The sequence below is a fragment of the Lasiosphaeria miniovina genome (genome assembly GCF_030549165.1).
Source record: "Lasiosphaeria miniovina strain SMH2392-1A chromosome Unknown B0T26scaffold_6, whole genome shotgun sequence".
Classification (NCBI taxonomy): domain Eukaryota; kingdom Fungi; phylum Ascomycota; class Sordariomycetes; order Sordariales; family Lasiosphaeriaceae; genus Lasiosphaeria; species Lasiosphaeria miniovina.
The window spans coordinates 699,633-717,846 of NW_026848225.1; the positions used below are offsets into that span (position 1 = coordinate 699,633).

An 18,214-nucleotide genomic window follows, 5' to 3' on the forward strand; every position below is an offset into this window, starting at 1 on the left:
CAGAGTCTAGCTAGTGACCTGATGATCTAGCAAAGGGGATGAAGAATGATATCTGGCAAACAATGCTTAGCCTCAGTAACTAAAGTACCTTGACTATTTTACGGAGCCATACGAAGAACGCAAGAGTGGTTCTTCTTGATCCGGTATACAAATTGGCATTATATTCATTGCTTGATACCTAATCTCACTATATCAGCAACATTTAGAATACGACCAGACTCATGGCAAGTGTTACTCACCGCAGACCGGAGGCGGAGTCTGTATCCAACCTGCCACTCCATCCCCAACGAACCTAGTACAGATACCCCGGAGAGCGTGTGGCTGTCGGCCTGAGAATCCAGATGTCGAGGATTCGCTTCATTGACTCTGGGTGACATGGCCTTGCCACACGTCTTCATCTTGAGTCCGAACCGTCAGCCCCAACCGGCACACACAGACGAAGTAGCAGAATGACTATGGCAGGAAGGCAAAGTGGCGCGATGAAAAGGGTAGGAATCATAATTGGATCAACATTGCCCTTGTTATGCATTATGAGTGCACTACGAGTCTGCTTGACAACAACCGCCGTTACGACAAGGCTGCGTCTTAAACCCTGGAACGCTGGAAATGCCGAGAGATAACTTCTAGAGTGGATGATGTCATATATACCGTCCCAATTTTTCACAAATCACAGGTCAGTAATCGGTGTCTGCACCTGAAGTACGGCGGAGGCGGTAATGTTTTTATTGTCATGTATGTACAGTACAACAATACCATACAGAGTAGCTGGTACACTGGAATGGACGTGGGCACGGTGAGGCGGGGATGGCTGTAGGGCTGAGCCTAGTTGCGGCGACCGTCTGGGCCTTCAGCGGCCGCTTACTGCCATACATCATACCTAACCCGTTGGCTAATTGATTCAGGAGGTCACCTGACAGCGCGGGGGCGCCCTGGAAGTCGTTGGTCGCGACGGATTTCGGAATGCGTCATCTTCTCCCGCTCTGCGACTTGTTTTAACTGACAAAGTTAAATCCCAGCTCTTCACAAAAAACGATCTGCCATTCGCTGCCGGTTTCTTTCTTCTTCTCTTTCCTCACTATCTTGCCTGAAAGGCGAGAAACCTCACTCGTTTTATTTTTAGCAGCCTCGTGCATCCTCGTTACTGACCTCAAGCGCATCTCCTTCTCTTTCTCCTCCCCCCTCCCCCCTCACTCTTGAATCGCTGCTTCCAACCGTACCTTCCTCTATGGCCGCGACGCCCGAGATCCGCCATGAACTTTACTGCAGAGACATTCCCTGGTGTTAAAACCGAGCAGACTTCGCCAAGCCTCCCACCCCTCGGGTCAGACACGATGGACGGCGCTGGGGAATTTGACGAAGCGTCTGCGCTTAAGAACCTTACCGAAAATGTCCGCAACCAGGACGATCTCGAACGCGACATCACCGAGCAGGCAAATCGCGCCTTGATTGAAGTCGAGGATAAGAGAGATCGAAAACGTATCGAGAAAGCCGAGCTATCTAAGTTGAGGCTCGAGAACCAGCGTCGAACCCAGCAGCAGAAACTTCAGGCCGCAACTGGCGGCTCGACAGCAAGATTGCGGACACAGCAGGAGATTACGCGAATAGAGGCCGAGATTCAGATTTACAGCACGGACATCTCAGACTTCAATAGTCGCATCGAGCAGCGCAACCGACAGAGCAAGACCGACAATACGTCGTCGACTACCGGAAGGAAACTGTCCAATGAGAGCCAGCGCGAGTATCTCATTCGGACTGGCAAGATTACCCCTTTCGCAAAAATTGGCGGACCCCGACCCGATGGCATCCAAGGAGACCTCGCCAATGCGATAATTGACGCAGAAGATGAGGCTGTGGCCGAGGAGATTGAAGAGCAGGGTGCCGACGGGCCGCGGTCGCACCAAAATCTGAGGCTCCCCGGGTTTGCCGAGGAGAACGACTATACCGGTGGCGTAGCCGAAGACGAATTCTCCCTACGCCCGAGGAAGAAACGCCGTGTGCAACAGGATGCCGCTTCCTTAGACGAGTTTGCGCCGAACCAGTCGACCTCTGAAGCAGCCACTCCTGCATCTTATGCGTCTGACATCTCCGACGAAGTGGACATGACTGACATGAGGCCCAAGGTCAAATCTAAAAAGGGAACAACCAAGGAGAGCGAGGACAAGATCGATCTCAGCGGCATTGATGACGGTAGCGAAACTGTCTACCAGAGTAGACTAAAGGATTGGACGGACAGGAGGAGTCGGGCGAGACGGCGCCGACAGGAAGCCTTGGGGCAGCCGATCGGCGATGCGGCAGACGGAGTTGATGAGTGGCTCAAGCCCTCTCCCGACGAGGCCGACCACGAGTTCGAGAACGGGCTGAAGCTTCCGGGCGATATATATCCATCACTTTTCGATTACCAAAAGACTGGCGTACAATGGCTTGCAGAGCTGTATGCGCAACAAGTTGGCGGCATTGTCGGCGACGAAATGGGACTGGGCAAGACAGGTATGCTGCACTCCATTGTGGCCTCTCGTTTGTGGGCAAATAACTGACAGCTATTTAGTCCAGCTTATATCCTTCGTGGCCGCCTTACATCACAGTAACATTCTCAACAAGCCTACCATTGTTGTTGCGCCTGCCACCGTCTTACGGCAGTGGGTCAACGAGTTTCACCGTTGGTGGCCGCCTCTCAGAGTCTCGATTTTGCACTCGTCCGGCAGCGGTATGTTCAATGTGCGGAACGAGGGAGAGATCGAGGACCAGGATGATGTGTGGGACAAGAAAAAGCCGAGCAAGTCAAGCAAGGCGGCAAAGAAGATCGTCGACAGAGTGGTCAAGCACGGCCACGTCTTGGTCACCACCTATGCGGGCCTCCAGACCTACAGCGACGTTTTGATACCTGTTGACTGGGGCTATGCCGTCCTAGATGAGGGCCACAAGATTCGGAACCCGAACACGGCCATCACCATCTATTGCAAGGAGCTCCGAACACCCAATCGGATGATCCTCTCCGGGACCCCGATGCAGAATAACTTGACCGAGCTCTGGTCTTTGTTCGATTTTATATACCCCATGCGCCTCGGTACTCTTGTTGCCTTCCGGAATCAATTCGAGATTCCAATCAGGCTGGGGGGTTATGCGAATGCAACGAACCTCCAGATCATGACTGCGCAGAAATGCGCCGAGACACTCAAGGAGACAATTAGTCCCTATCTCCTTCAGCGCTTGAAGGTCGACGTGGCTGCTGACTTGCCCAAGAAGAGTGAGCAGGTGCTGTTCTGCAAGCTATCCAAGCAGCAGCGAGAGGCCTACGAGCTGTTCTTGAAATCGGACGACATGGCCTCAATCCTCAGCAGAAGCCGTCAGTCTCTTTATGGTATTGACATTTTGCGCAAGATTTGCAACCATCCAGACCTACTTGACCCTAGGCTCAAGACCAAACCGGGCTACTTGTGGGGTAGTGCTAACAAGTCTGGGAAGATGGCAGTTGTGAAGTCGCTGCTGCCCATGTGGAAGCGCCTTGGCCATAAGACATTACTCTTCTGCCAAGGTGTCCAGATGCTGGATGTTCTGGAGGCCTTTATTAGGCGGCAAGACGGCATCAGCTATATACGCATGGATGGCAAAACACCAGTCAAGCAGCGGCAGACACTGGTCGACCAGTTCAACAACGACCCTGATCTCGATGTGTTCTTACTTACCACAAAGGTGGGCGGGCTCGGTGTCAACCTGACTGGAGCCAATCGCGTCATCATTTTTGACCCCGATTGGAACCCTTCTACGGACGTACAGGCAAGAGAGCGGGCTTGGCGCCTGGGTCAGAAGAAGGAGGTGACCATCTATCGGCTGATGACTGCTGGCACAATTGAGGAGAAAATCTATCATCGCCAGATCTTCAAGCAGTTTCTGTCAAACAAGGTACTGAAGGACCCCAAACAACAAACAAATTTCAATCTGCATGATTTGCACGATCTGTTTACCCTCAGTTCGTACGAAGATGGCACTACTGAAACGGGCGAACTCTTCAAAGGAAGCGAGGTCAAGAGCTTCAAGCCAGTTGAGCCTAGGGAGCTCATCTTGCCTAGTCATGACGCTACTCCTTTCAGGGCGCCGCCAGTCAGCGTTGCAAAGGGTGGCGAGCGCGGTGGCAACGGCAACGAGGAAGGCGAGCTTCGCAACATTGATGGAGTCGCCGGGCTAGAAACGTTCCAAGACGAAAAAGCTCCGCCCGCAAACGAGGAAGATCGACTAATGGAAGGCATCTTTGCGCGGTCTGGGGTGCACAGTGCCCTGGAGCATGATGAAATAATGAATGGCAAACGGTCTGTCAAGGCAGATCGCAAGATGCTTCAGCTTGAGGCCAATCGCATCGCTGCACAAGCGGCACTGGGTCTTCGCCGCGCCGGCGAAGCGGCCCGCAATGTGCCAATCGGTACTGTGACGTGGACAGGAGAGTTTGGAGAGGCTGGCCGTCCTGTCAACATCCGCCGTGGACGCGCTGGTCCCAGCTCGGCGGGCATCCTCGCCGGTATTGAGAATCGTCAAGCCTTGAGCATACCAAGCGCAGGTAGCTCAAGGTCGGGAACGCCGAGTGCTGCGGACCGCAACTTGAAGGCGAAGGATTTTGAGAAGATGGTCCCCGCATTCATCAAGAGGCATGGCGGCCAGGTACCATCGAAGCTGCTGGTTGACCACTTCAACCACTACTGCGCCGGTGCGAAGCAGGCAGAGGAGTTCAAGACGGCTTTGGCCAAGGTGGCTAAGATGGACAAGCGCGGATCAAGCATGCGGGCCATCTGGACTCTGAGGTCCGAGTATCAGTGATGTATGTGTATATTTACTACATATCGCGGACATGAACTGGGCCACGGTGGGTTTTGATTTCAGCTTTAAACCACAGCAACATGGGAGCGCAAAATGAATTAACGAGAGAGCATACAATATGACTTGCAACGATGGAGCCCACGGGCATATATGGATGCGGTCAGCGTAAAGAGATATACATGGCCTTTTTCATAGGAGGGATAATATCATCGCCAACCGTCTTGTTTTATCTACTTCACTGCCTCTGTCATACTTGTCCACAACTAAACCATCTCTTCTTTTGCGAATCCCAGATATATAAGCGAGGCCGGTGAAAAAGAGGCCAGAAGTACGGAACGTCACCGAAGATAATTGGAAAATGAGGATTAGAAGCCTAGCTCAAAATCACAATGAAATGGTTACTAAATACACAATGATCATAAAAACAACTGTATTAAGTGGGTATCAAACGCCTGATCCATCCTCCCTTTTATGAACCCCAGGCCAGTTTGGCACACGTGCTCTGGGACGCTGGATACCGCTGGGCCTTCTAGGGTCTTTCTGACCATCTATTTCTCTCAATGCCGGCGCCAAGGTCAAAATATTTGCCCATATGTTCTATCTGGTAGAAGCAGAAAAAGGAAATTGTCGTTATTCGTTAAGGCCGGTTGGATGGGCTTGAGCGGGAAGAGATAGGAAAGGCCATGTCGAAACACTGCCCACATCATGCCCACTTAGCTAGGAGAGACATCAGCCCAACGCCGAGGGCAACACAAGAGTACGCGAAAAGCTGCATGTTAAAGCCCGCCTTGCGCATCTCGGGGTTGAACATAAACTCGTGCGCCAGGAGCTCAACGAGACCCGTGTACATGAGGATGCCGCCGCTGATCGCGTCGAAGACGCCATTGACAACCTTGCTTGTTGCTGCTTCTAGCGCGAGCGACTTGTTTGCGATGAGCCCTATCCCGATCGCGAAGGGGGTGCTGACAGCGTACAGCGCACCGAGAAAGTAGGGCGTCCACCTGCGGCTGTCCGCGGGCCAGGTAGCGGTGGCTAATCTGGCACCAAGTCCGAGTCCTTCGAAGGTCTGGTGAAAGACGAGAACAACGAAGAGGATGATGAAATTGTCAGTAACCGCAAGGGTCAGGCCGATGAAGATGGAGTGGAAGATGACACCAAATTCCAGTATGAACAGGGCGGTCATCTGCGCAGCATAGTTGGCGTGCTCATCGCCCTCGACATGGTCTCTTTGATGGCCCAGGTGGTCTTCCCCTCCTGGTGGGTAGCTAACGTCGTCCCGAAGACCCGGAATCCGAGTCTTATCACCAGGCTTGACAGGTGAGATCTCCGTGCCTTTCCCGCCCGACGTTGACCTGAGCGAGCTTCTCGAGCCACCCGCCTCGATGTCTCGGGGGTTCTGGCCGCTGGGAGATCCCATGGCGGAGTCACCAGACTCCTTCTCAACGTGATCATGGCCGTGGCCATGGGCATGGGCATGAGCGGAACCAAACCCAAAGTCGAAGCGCGCGACAACAAGTTCTAGCAGGAACATTGCCATGACCGTCATAAGGCCAATAAACATTGCCCAGTCGTAATCGGGCAATATGTCCGACAGGCACTCGTCGCGCAGGTTATCGGAAGCCGGAGAAAGAAGATGCATCCATGCTGTCGCCAAGATCACGCCAGATCCAAAATACTTGGCCACGAAGAAGCAAAGCTTGGGTACGCGCATCCGCGAGGTTCGCGCCAGCCATATCGGTAAGAGTGCGCCTAGTGCTGAACCGGCAAGGATGACAAAGACGGAGGCAATTCGCAAGTCCCAGTGGCTTGTGCTGGCCGATGTGCCCTCGCAAGCTGGAGCCGGCGCATCGTCTCCCTCGTCACGCGCCACGAGCTGCGAATAGCGATGGTGGTGCATCGTGGACGACTGGCTCTCCTTTTGGTGCTGAGACTATGAAAAAAAGACCGCCGGTGGGGTCAAGGATAGAGGGCTGCTCCGTAACCGAGACGTTGTTACAGGAACAGTAACTAGCTTGACGGATCGGATTTGAGGGGTATGAGAAACACAAATGGCGAGTTCGCGGCTCCCCTTTGTTTTTCGGAAAAAGGATCTGAGGCTTCACAAGGTAACGATAAGCCGCGAGGTGTGCGTGTTCGGAAAATAGTTAGGTCGCCTGTTTTTCGTTTCCCGACAATACCTTTGTTTGCGCCGGCAGATCGCAACGGTCGGGTAAATTGCTGGTGAGAGCTGTTTGTGGAGGTGGCACGACAGGTGGTAGTTATAGGTTGGCCGTCATTCCGACGACTCGCGCGCTCGGCTGGGCAGAGAGGTCCGCAAGGTTCGAATGTGGGTGCGGGCTTGGTTTGTGCCGAGAACTCGAACTCACGCTTGAGAACCTTGATGGCCACCGACCGCTAAGCCCTGCGTACAATGACCCCTGTAAAATGGGACAATGTGGCTCGCGAAGCCCTGAGGGTCCCCCAACTAACAGACGTTGAAATTCCAATTGGAAGGTATATTACTGCGTGCTTGCTTGCTTGCTTGCTTACAGCGTAGATAACTAAGGGCTGTCTCTCTAGATGGAGCCGGAGAAGAACACGATCAGGCCGGATAGATGTTGGCAGTAGGTATTGTGGTCCGGGATTTGGAACAGCCCCTCGGAACATGGAGGTGAGATTCTAAACCAAGATCAGATATGATGAGGAGCGGTCGGCTATCAGATGGAAAGAAAGCCACGTCAATAGAAGAGAAAGCCTCAAAATCAATAAAAGACGCTTTCCGAGAGATCGAAGGTGGGGGGAGGGGGAGGGGGAATAGGGTGGATCCAGCACGCCTAAAATGGAAGGCTGGAGGGCGCCAAGTAAGAACCTCGATGGTCAGACTCCAGATAACGACATCAAGGTACACACATACACCCAATACCTACAGTCGCTGTAGGCAAAACAGTGGAGTCAAGAGGGGTGTCAATTGATGATGCCATGAGTTTGCGATTGGAGTTTAATGAGACGAATGCAGCGTGAATCCATTTGCGTATTCCATATCGTATTGATTATCGTGGGTGTTGGCGGCAGCTCGAGACGGCGGGACGTATCTAATGATGAAACTGTGCGTCAGCCGTGCCCCTGCCGTCGTCGTTCGAGTTGGCCCACACGCCAAACCCGATTGACCTAGACATTGTCATGTCGATTGGCCGATTATGGTGGGGCACAGGGAACTGCACGAGATCGGCCATCAAGGTTCTCATCCAGTCAGCGAGCTATCAAGGTGCTCGCTCGTCTTATCATTCTCCCCGCTCTTTCGCTTTTTCCGGAACAAACGAGCTGCGCCACTCCAGATATTCGGGGTTTGGTGACGTCTTTTTCTAGGATGATTTTCGAGATTCAATGTTTGGAGCCCCTGGTCGCACGTGCTGCGCTTCACCCAGGTTAGGCCTGCCAAGAGTGTGAGATCTGGACCAGATGGGTTCTTCTTGCTCTCTGAGTCGACCGTTCCACGTGCGTCGGGATTCTGCAGCAACATGAACAGCCAAACCACCGGAGCACCCGATTCGAGCCAATATCGCATGGGCTAATTAGAAGGAGCGGCCCTCCATCACCCAATGCGACGCTCAAATTGGTAGGGGCAGGCGATATTCGAGCCGGCCAGAGGCACACCGTCCCGCTTTCCTCCGTCCCCTGCAAGCCAACAACCACTCACGGAAACCAATGCGCGCTGCGTCGGGCCTTCATGCAGGCTGGGGAGGGCCCTCATGCAGGCTGGGGATGCTGATGAGCTGCAAGTGGGCGAATAGGCAAGGCCGCTGGGCTTAGGACGAGTATTGGATCTCGAGTCCTAGACTTCGGAAGGGCTCATCCAGCTTATGCAAGTCCACCCCGGTGCCAAGGCTAAAAATAAGCGACTTAACCCGGCCCTCCCAGAGCAGTCCAATCCGGAGGTTCTGGTCGAGCCGCGCCTTTAAGACACCCAAATATTCTTCTTCCTTCGTTACGCTAGGCGTGTCTTGGCCTGTGTGCGCCTTCGCTTCTTCGGCGGCTGTGGTAGGTTCGGGGTCGTCCAGGCGCCATTCCATTTTCGCCTGGAAACTTCTCTCATTCGTTTTCGCCAGCTTCTGTGCGACCTCCTCCCGCTGTCTGTTGGGGTCGACTCCAAGGAGAAACCCGGCCGGCCGGCGGTTGCTCCACAACTCCATGCCCACTGCCCAGTCGCTCTCGTAGCTGTACACGTTGAATTCCATTCTCGTTGCCAGAGAGCAATATTCCTTTGCCAAGATGGCGTACGTGGCATTGATGTTTCCCATGAGCGGGTTAATAGTCAATGCCGCTGTGAGCGGTGTCCCTCGATGTGCTGGCAGGGTTGCGAAGCGTGCTCCCAAAGACATCCCTCCTGATTTGTTCAGGGTACCGTAGTATACCTCACCACCAACGCTGAATCGGCCGTATATGCGCTCCCTTTCCCCAGACTGGCTGCTGCTGCTGCTGCTACTCTCATTCGTCGAGCATGCCGTTGGAGTTGCGCCCGGGGAAGAAGCATCTCCGCCAAAATTGTAAAGGCCCCGAACGCCAAGAAGTCCGCCGTCAGTTGACGCTAGACCCTCGACGCCGAATTTGCCTTTATCGTATTGAATAAGCCCCAACAAGGTGCCGCCATTCCGCAACGACTGTTCACTGACAGCCGAGAGCTGAACTTGCAACACTGGGCTGAAGCGCTTCACAACCAGCCCCTCCAGGAGCGACTGGGGAAGATAAAGCCGGCCGTAGAGGAGCGAGCTCTTGTCCCTGTCTCGGCCTGTGACCTTGTTTCCACCGACGAGAGTTGGTGCAAGTCCCACTCCGCCATCTGTATCGACACTAACCGCATGGCTTTCGGATGCGCCAGGCCCACCCGCATTCGGAGCCGATTCGTCACCGCGCGAACCAAGGTCGTGCAGCCGGCGAAAGGAGCGCAAGAGTGCGGGAAGCGGTATGCGGTCGGACTGAGCGGTGACGCCCCTCAGCGCGACAGAGCTGTATAGATAGGAGATGGAGCCGTCGACGATGCCAACGGTGCCTAGCTGGTAGCTTGTCGCGAAGTGCGGGGTCGCCAGGGACGCGAGGTTGACGCGGAGGCCCAAGGGAAGGGGAAAGTCAATCAGCTCTGCAGGTCGTCTTGTCAGCGCAAAGGACGCGACATGTGCCGTGAGGACACGGAATCAGCACCATTGGGAGTTCGCAGGTGCGCAAAAATAGGGCCACCCGCCTCTGGCTGTTGCGTTCAGTTCCTTGTAGGTGTTGTCCTCGTTCCATCCTGTGGCGCCGTAGAAGGCATTTGTGATGTAGTGCATAAACTCGCGCATGGTGGGTTCGAGGCCTACGTGTCGCACGTAAGGCGAGCGCGTTAGGCTACCGTTGATTGGTCATGAATTAAATATCGCCTCTCCTCCCGCAAGAACACTCTGCAAACACCAGATGGACGGTGGCGCTGGTGTTCGGCCCTGGAGCTTTCTGCGAGTTTATTATCGAGCGTTCCAAACGAACGCGCAGCTTCGAGTGTTCCAAGGCACGCACGCCTGAGACTGCGGAGGAAGCAAGGCTGTCTCCACAGAAACCCTCAGGGGCCAATCATATGGAGTCTACTCACAGAACCTTAATTACCGTACCTTTTTGTTACGGGGAAAGCTCAGGGTTCTCATTCAATGCTCCACTCTCCCGTCCCCTTAAACCAGGTATGTCTGTCTGTCTCTATCACATTTGATACTCGAATGAAGGTTGCTGGGAAATTTTGACTTGTCCCTCATACCTAGCTACCTAGGTAGGCACTATACCTCGAAGTCTACAGAATACGGATGGATTTCAATGGTAAGATACCAGTAGCGTTCAAACCAGCGAGCCCCAAACTCCCAAACTCTGGAAATGGTAGGCAGTGAAACCCTGTACTCAATCAGGCGCCTCTCTTCAGTAAAGCAACTACCTCGCCTTGGGCCCACCACCATCTCAAGCAATATATATTTTTAGTTTGTGCCATCGCCGAAGCTGTCACGGCCGCTCGCAAACACTTTCTCGAAGTCGTACTCGTGCCACCGGATGTTCGGGTTGAGGCCTGCAAACTTCCACACGCCATCAACCTTGCGGTAGTAGTGCGTGTTGTGGCTGTGGGCGTGTCCCTTGACGGCCACCGTCTTGAGGGTGGCGTCGGTGTAGACCTGGTGAGGCACGCGCAGCTGGTGGTAGCCGATCACCTCGGTGTCGGACACCTTTTCCCACTTGCTCGCACCGCCGATGAAATGCTGTGTGCGCAGCAGCGGGTTGCCCAGCACCGACTTGTCCGAGATCATGGCCACAAATTCCTCAGCTGGCATCGCCTCCCACAGCTTGTTGAGGAACGAGCGGTAGTCGATCTGTCATTGAGTCAAAAAAGATGGGTGTCAGCCGAGCTAAGACAAGACAGGTATTGGGGTCAATGGGACCGAGGGCCTCGCTTCCTGTGTGGCTGACATACTCGCAGTGTGGGCGCGATGCACTTTCGTAGCCGGTCCCAGTCCTTAGAGTCATAGCTATCGGCCCACTCAAAGGCTGCCTCGCTGAGGCCGAGGTAGTCTGCGATTCCATCAGTTAGTCGATCGGCCAGCCAACTGAATGATTCATAAGACTCGACAGACCTTCGAAGGTGATTTGCTGCTTCTTTTCGGCGGCCATGGTGAACGTGACTTCGTATTATTGACGAGCGAGAGATTGAAGTGTGTCCAGATACCCGAGGCTCTGGTCATGGGCGGGAGGGCTCATTACTTATCCGCATCGTTTTGGATAGCCGGCGGGTCCCTGGCTGTGTCGGGCCCAGACTATGCGGACGACCGTGCGGCTACCCCCATGCCCGAAGTCCGGAGGTTGGTGGGGATGTGCGGCTGGGCTCGACACCGGTCGGGTGCGGCCTACGCCTCCCTGGTGCCAGGAGATCCAACAAGTTACGACTATAGTTAATTCCGGCCAATCCAACTCGAGTCGCGTGTGCGGCTAGTCGTCGTTGGTAATTCTGCCGGAGGATTATGAAACAATAAGCGCGGAAGCGCTGGACCGCCGGTTGGGTGTTTTTAGGCGAGACTATCGGGTCCGGCGGAGACAAAGACATATCTCACACCCCCTTCTCGGGGCACTTTGAGGCGCCGGCGCCTTGAGCACACGTGGGCGCCGCTTCCGCACCATCCGGGGCCGTTGAGTTATCACTCGCTTGTGGTCTAGACGGGGCCCGTCCAAGTCAACTGCATGTGGGGAAAAGAGTTAATATTTCTTGCTTAGCGCCGGTGCCTCGAGAATTACTACCACTAACCTGCAAGACGTCAAGACATCTTCTCGCCGTTGTTTTCTTCTGTTATATCCCAAGCCCTGCTAAGATATAGCGTGAATTCGCAATATCTCCCCCTGGCGGTGGTTAGTCGGGATCACTCCAGTTGCTCCAATCGCTGCTGTCGCTAGCCTGGTCGCTGTCTTCGCCCTTCGTGAAGACAGCGTCTGTTTTATCAAGGTCCCGCATGATAGCATCTGCATCCCGTGAGATTCCCGAGAGCACCGCTTTCCTAGCGAGCAGCGTACCTTTCCTAGTCCTCGTTCCAGCCGCCGATACTGCCCCTGTGGAGGCCTTCTTGGTCTTGTCCTTACCGCTGCCGACATTGCTGACAAGCCTCCGGATATGGCCGCCCCAACCACTGGCGACCTCGTTGATCTCGGTCAAAATCTTTGCTCTCGCGACCTCGCGGTTCTCGCCCTGCTTGAGAAGCTTGTCGTAGTCGGTGTGGCAGTGCCGAATGTGGGCTCTCACGGCCAGCTTGACTTTCTCATTCAACGTTAGGGTGCCTGTCCTGCCCACGCGCCGGCTGTGCTTCTCCAGCGCGCGGTTTATGATCTTGGGTATTGCCTCCTTGGGGATCTTGGGGAACAGCTTCACTATGGCCTTTTCAAAGGTCTCTTCGAGGGCGGAATCCCGTTTCTGGACGGCCTCCGCCCGACGTACGGCGGTCGCTCTATGGTCTGCCTCGACAGACGCGTAGATCCCCGCGGGGCACCGCAGGCCCAGCGCTTTTCCGGTTTTGGTGACGACTACATAGAGCGTCTTGTCTGCCTCGTGCGTTTTCTTGCGGCAGTTTTTGGTGATGTAAACATCTCCCTTGGGCACGAAGACGTAGCCCTTCGGTATTGGGGCGCGCGGGGAAACGTCAATTTCGTCTCTTGCCATGGTGGTTGCAGTATGCTTGGCCTCGTTCGAGCGCGTCACCTTTTACATTCTCGTGGTCGGGACTTTGGTCAAGAGAGAATAAGGTACGGTGAGCGAGATAAACGAAAGGAAGGTGAGGCGCTCGAGTCTCGGCAGAACCTAGTCGTGCCCTGGAACTAGGCCGTGCACCCCCCCTAAAACGCGCCGGAAGCGTGCTGGACGCTAAAAGATGCAAACACCATAACAAAGACCAGCACGTCGAGCAAGCAACGTAGAAGCCGACAAAACTCTTTGTCGTAGCCAAGTCTGAAAGACCTTTAATTAGAACTAGTCTTACTCTAGTATGCCGAATTGCGCAGATGTACGCACACCTGAGTCAAGATGCATTCCCAAGAGAACAGTGGAGGCTCAGCTCGAGAACAGCTCCAGCGCCATTCCATCATTGCATTGCCCGGGCAACCAAGTGCTGTTTGGCCACATTCTCGTGAATAATCGGCCTCTCATCCATTTTCTTTCACCCTCCAGCACCCATCGGCGCTAGCTCAGGTGAGCCGAAGAAAGTCGAGTGGCCTATTTGGCTGGACTCTGATCTTCGTACATCTTCCTCGCGCTATACCATGGCTCAGTTTCCCGGGATGGAGTGTCCGGCTATTAAAAGTACTCGGCGGGTAGGAAGCTGTTGTGTACAATAATAGAGTGACTGGGTTCTTAAAATTTGGCTGTCTTTCCATCTCATAAGCAAGTCGTGCATCTGGGACTTTATTAGCTCTCATCGCATCTACTTAGAACTGGTATTTTCTGTTTGAGCAAATAACTAATAATAAACCGCTGATCATAATATTCGTAATGTAGGTGTAAGGCCTACCCAGCAGAGAGGCAAGGAGTCTATCGTATAATATGATACCCAATCAAGCGTTCACTGTAAATACTAATCAGGCACTCTGGACTGCCTCGGCCTCGACTGGGTCTTTGTCGAAGAGTCTACTTAGCGCGAGTTTCGCCTTGAGCTCGTCATACTCCTTGATCCAGGCCTCCGACGGTGCCCGCATTGGCTCGCCGCCCAGCTCTTTCGCGTCTTCGTTTACCCAGCTGACGAGCTCGCGCACGTAGCCTACTTCCTGGCCTGGCAGGTGCAGGGCGTGAAATGCTCGGCCGAGTCCCTTCTCCTGCACACGCTTCACGTACGCTGCCCGCATCGTCTCCTTGGGCGGCAGCCGAGCCGTGCCGGCGAATACGCGGGAGAGAGCCTGTGCCTGGTAGTCGAACAGCGAGAAGGTCGAGACGTAGTATGGCACGCCCACGAATGCCAGAGTTGGGTCGTTGATGTAGAATATGTCGCGGTGCAGGTTGTGCGCCATCCTCCCGTCCGAAGTCACCACCAGGTTCTCGCCTGCCTCGGTGACGGGTGCTGTGTCTGACTGGAGCTGGGGCAGAAAGGGGTAGGACGTAACATATCCCGTAGCAATCACCACGTCGTGAATGTTGTCGAGGACTTGCCCGTCCTTGAGAACGACGGTCCCCAGGATGGGCGATCCCGCGGCTGACTGTGTATCTCCGGGGGACGGGCTTCCCAGGACGAATTTCTCCACTTCGCCAATCCGGATCGAGTTCGGCGGCAACATTCTGGCGGGCGTGTCAAATGGGCCCCCGCGCACGCTCTGGTACGTCGCGTTGGCGACGCCCTCGAGCTCACGGCATATGTCGAGCGAGGACACGCCGGCCCCGAGCACCAGAACGTTCCGGCCCTGGTACGGGTGCGGCTTGCGGTAGCGCTTAGAGTGGATGATGTGCTCTGGGAAGGCTGCCTTCCACTCCTTGAGCCCCTGGATTTCGGGGATCCGCGGCATGCCGTAGTGGCCCGAGGCGACGACGAGCAGGTCGAAATACGACAGCCTCTCGACGAGCCGCGGGCCTGACGCGTCTCTGACCAGCAGGACGGACCGGATCTCCCACTTGGACCCGTCTGGCGTTTTCTTGGCCTCCTCGACGCGGGCGTGGAAGTGCGTGATGGCGTCGACGGCCTGGTCGCGGGCTAGTGTTTGGATGTATTGCTCGACGATCTCCTGGCTGACGTGGGGCTCGGTATTCTCGGGCCAAGGGCCTAGGCTGCTAACCAGCACTTTTGTCGAAATGTTGTTTTTCAGTCCGGCATAGCACGGGCCTGGGGGCGCAAAGCGCACTTCGAGATCATCTGCGCTTTCGCTGCCGGCGGCGTGCCCTTTGCCGTCTCTCTCATCCTGGGACTCCGGGGGAGGTGTGGAATAGGCAAACTCGCCCGGCTTGGAGAGCTTGTAGTCGCCCGACGAGGGCGCCTGGTTGGGGTACGGAGGGTCCTCGGGCACACGGTCGTCGTAGTGCCAGATGCCGCCGGCAATACTCGAGCGCTCGAAGACGGTCACTTGAAGCCCCTGGTTCTGCAGATGAGCCGCAGCGCAGACACCGCTTATCCCGGCACCAATGACGGCCACGGTCCGGCCGGCGCCGAAGCGCCAGTCGGCCACGGCCGTGGATGACGATTTGGATCCCATTTTGATAATTAATCAACTAATAAATAGCAAAAAAAAGACGGTTCCCGGTTTTGAAGGTCTGTTGATGTGGTTGAGCCGTGATGGGACGGGACTGGAGCCAGACAGTCAGTGCCAGACAGATCCAAACAGTGATCGACCAGTGTAGTACCGTCAAATCGGGGGAAGAGTTAAAAAGGGGCTCGGAGTGTCACATCTTAAAGCCGACCCGGGGTCTAGAACGCCAGTTCGAAAAGGTGAGTGTTGCAGAACATTATTGGCACTAATAGGTCGGGTCTAATTATTGATACGGCGATAATGTCTTGTCTGGCGTTGCTTGCTTACCAAGGCGTGCTGCGACCCCCTCACCCGGCGAGCACGCCATATGGCGATTTCAATCGCGCAGGTTGTGTCTTGGCCTAGGGATGCCGGTCGCTCCGTGCCTCTGCGCCTCGGTGGAACCATGCATTCCGAGTGGGAAGTGCTCAACGCTTTGCAAATTACCTCACCTGTCGTTGCTCGATACTTTTTTTGGCGTTTCATTTGATCATAATTGCTGCGTAGGTGGGTGGGTGTTGTTGATGCGGGATCTGTTCAATAATTAATTATTCTCCCGTTTGATTAATCCAGCTGGTAATTAATTAGTTAACTAGTTTAGTTATGCCAAGCAGAAGTCTCGTTCGCAACATAGCTATACCTACCTTGATTAGTACTAGAGAAGTTAATTATTAGGTGGTTAACAACGGGGGAGCATCCGATAATTACATCCCACCCTCTTTAGTAATAGCAGTCTCGGAGTTTCAGCTATTGCTTCCTAGTTCTCGAAGCTAGTAAGTACGCATTGAGAGAAGACAAAATACCTCAAATAATACCTTAGACATGCAAGCTCAGTAGGGAATTAAATTGGTGACGTGACAACCCAAGCTGCGTGGGGGCGAGTCCTCCACTCTGGCCATGTCGGGCCTTTCTTTGACCCGAACAGCTCAAGCAGTGGCAGTATCAGTTGCCGTTGCCGTTGCTGTTGCCGTTGCCGTTGCTGTTGCCGTTGCCGTTGCCGTTGCCGATGCTAGCTTCTTTGCCCTCTCGTGGTGGTGCAAGAAGCGGATCAGAAAGGTGATGCCAATCACCCCGACGGCAAGAAAAATCATGGCTGTGTACCTAGCCCTTGAAGTACCGCGGAGCCTCGGGTTGCTGCCAGATCAACAGAGGCAGCCACGCCTGGACCACATAGACCAGCTCGTTCATGGACCCCGCCACCAGAGCGCGCTCCTCGTTGCCGTCGCTACAGGCTTCATTCGCCCACGCTAAGGCCATCCCGGCAATGCCGCCGCCAAACCCGGCCAGCAAGAAGCAAACCCATTTCCACCCGTCGGGGATGCTCCAGGCTGACAGGCTCGAGTACACGACTATGTTGGCCAGTGTCGAGAAGACGATCGGCGCCCTCTCTCACCCCTAAAGATGGTATCAGAGGTTCACGCATAGATGAGCGCGGATAAAACCGTGATGGCGGCTGCGATAGTCGGGTACGTGTTGATCTGCGTGATCGAGTAATAGCCCTTGCTCTTGGGCCAGAGCGGAAAGGCCGGCTGGCTAAGCGCTCCGCCGCCGTTGTTCAAGACGACGTAGAGTGCCACAAAAAGATAAATGTGCCAACTCGAAAAGGACTCCTTGAACTTTTCCTTTGCTTATGGAGCCCGGGTTGCGCGCCCCCGAGCTGCATCCGCTTCTGCGCTATCGCGATGTCGCCGGGGGTCAGATACCATGGCCTGGTGATTTTGAGCAGGCCCGGCAGGAAAAAGAAGCCGCCGATTGCAATCGGAAGCGAGATGGCAGTATTGATAATGAACAGCCATTGCCACCCCTTAGATCCGCCTCGGCTGTTGAGGTTATAGACTGTGGCCATCGAGTAGCCGCTGAACATGGTTCTAAGAGCGCCGCTTGCGTGAGATATGGACGAGCGGCTCGCTAGCTCGTCTTTCCGATACCAGGAGCCGATGATGTACTGCATGCCGGGGTAGAAAATGCTCTCAGCCAGACCAATAAAGAGGTGGAGGACGTAGAGCTGGGTTGTGGTTGAGACTCTCGCCAAGAGGATTGTCAACACCGCCCACGTCACTTCGCAGCTTAGGATCTAGCTCGAGGGCCGAATACGGGTGAGCAAGAGGTTAATACACACTCGTGTGTAAGAACTAACAGGTCTGGAGTAGTAATATGGGGGTGCTTCCCGGGGTTTGATTGTTGTGATAAACCTAATTAACTTAAATGAAGGTATTTACCTTGGAACGTCGTCCAGAACATAGCCGACTGTCCAGCAAGCCTGGGCAATATCCAACTAGATACTGTAGAGGCCCAGGTCCTCCTTCATGCCTAACGCAAAGGCGTTGTTGATGTCGATCTGGTCGAGATGCTTGATAAAGTAGCCCAGCGACGTGAAGGTCAACAGAGCCGCGTCCAGCTTGAACAGAAAGCGGCGCTCCTCGGGGGACTTGTCCAGTGTGTTCCAGAAATAAGATTTCCAGCTTGACTTGGGTTATTCCTACACGAGTTATGCGACGCGGCTCTCTTCGCTAGACGCATTATCGGAACTTGAGGATGGGGGCTTGTCAGCTCCGAGATCATCAATGTGTAGGGGTGGTTGCTTGACCTCGGCGTCGTTGACGACAGCCATGTTGGACAGGGGTGGAATTCTATTTGATGGAGTTCAGTACGTAGTTAGGAGACTACTAGGAATGGAAGGGTCGGC

General features: G+C 54.5%; 7 protein-coding genes across 7 annotated transcripts; 1 reads left to right on the top strand and 6 right to left on the bottom strand.

The window, feature by feature from the left end:
- Positions 1-1,331: 1,331 nt before the first annotated feature.
- B0T26DRAFT_754417 (SNF2 family N-terminal domain-containing protein) lies at positions 1,332-4,806 on the top strand (the record flags this gene model as incomplete). Its single annotated transcript, XM_060445820.1, has 2 exons — positions 1,332-2,487; positions 2,546-4,806. 2 exons carry the CDS (start codon positions 1,332-1,334, stop codon positions 4,804-4,806), a joined length of 3,417 nt encoding a protein of 1,138 aa, XP_060292469.1.
- Positions 4,807-5,509: 703 nt separating this feature from the next.
- Positions 5,510-6,703, bottom strand: B0T26DRAFT_678627 (Zinc/iron permease; the record flags this gene model as incomplete). Its single annotated transcript, XM_060440250.1, has 1 exon — positions 5,510-6,703. One exon carries the CDS (start codon positions 6,701-6,703, stop codon positions 5,510-5,512), a length of 1,194 nt encoding a protein of 397 aa, XP_060292470.1.
- A 1,888-nt stretch (positions 6,704-8,591) lies between these two features.
- B0T26DRAFT_742731 (uncharacterized protein) lies at positions 8,592-10,118 on the bottom strand (the record flags this gene model as incomplete). The annotated part of the gene is made up of 2 exons (XM_060444158.1): positions 8,592-9,919; positions 10,022-10,118. The coding sequence occupies 2 exons, from the start codon at positions 10,116-10,118 to the stop codon at positions 8,592-8,594; spliced, it is 1,425 nt and encodes a 474-aa protein (XP_060292471.1).
- Positions 10,119-10,772: 654 nt separating this feature from the next.
- On the bottom strand, positions 10,773-11,457 carry B0T26DRAFT_742732 (Scytalone dehydratase; the record flags this gene model as incomplete). Its single annotated transcript, XM_060444159.1, has 3 exons — positions 10,773-11,159; positions 11,261-11,358; positions 11,421-11,457. 3 exons carry the CDS (start codon positions 11,455-11,457, stop codon positions 10,773-10,775), a joined length of 522 nt encoding a protein of 173 aa, XP_060292472.1.
- Positions 11,458-11,823: 366 nt separating this feature from the next.
- On the bottom strand, positions 11,824-13,149 carry B0T26DRAFT_396965 (uncharacterized protein). The gene is made up of 2 exons (XM_060434789.1): positions 12,086-13,149; positions 11,824-12,017 (listed from the first exon to the last, which is right to left on the bottom strand). The coding sequence occupies exon 1, from the start codon at positions 12,986-12,988 to the stop codon at positions 12,188-12,190; it is 801 nt and encodes a 266-aa protein (XP_060292473.1). The 5' UTR covers positions 12,989-13,149; the 3' UTR covers positions 11,824-12,017; positions 12,086-12,187.
- Positions 13,150-13,703: 554 nt separating this feature from the next.
- B0T26DRAFT_397120 (uncharacterized protein) lies at positions 13,704-15,662 on the bottom strand. Its single transcript, XM_060434790.1, has 2 exons — positions 15,644-15,662; positions 13,704-15,586 (listed from the first exon to the last, which is right to left on the bottom strand). The coding sequence occupies exon 2, from the start codon at positions 15,493-15,495 to the stop codon at positions 13,900-13,902; it is 1,596 nt and encodes a 531-aa protein (XP_060292474.1). The 5' UTR covers positions 15,496-15,586; positions 15,644-15,662; the 3' UTR covers positions 13,704-13,899.
- A 967-nt stretch (positions 15,663-16,629) lies between these two features.
- On the bottom strand, positions 16,630-18,139 carry B0T26DRAFT_742735 (major facilitator superfamily domain-containing protein; the record flags this gene model as incomplete). The annotated part of the gene is made up of 6 exons (XM_060444160.1): positions 16,630-16,912; positions 16,948-17,124; positions 17,232-17,533; positions 17,756-17,775; positions 17,812-17,990; positions 18,045-18,139. The coding sequence occupies 6 exons, from the start codon at positions 18,137-18,139 to the stop codon at positions 16,630-16,632; spliced, it is 1,056 nt and encodes a 351-aa protein (XP_060292475.1).
- Between the last annotated feature and the right edge of the window lie 75 nt (positions 18,140-18,214).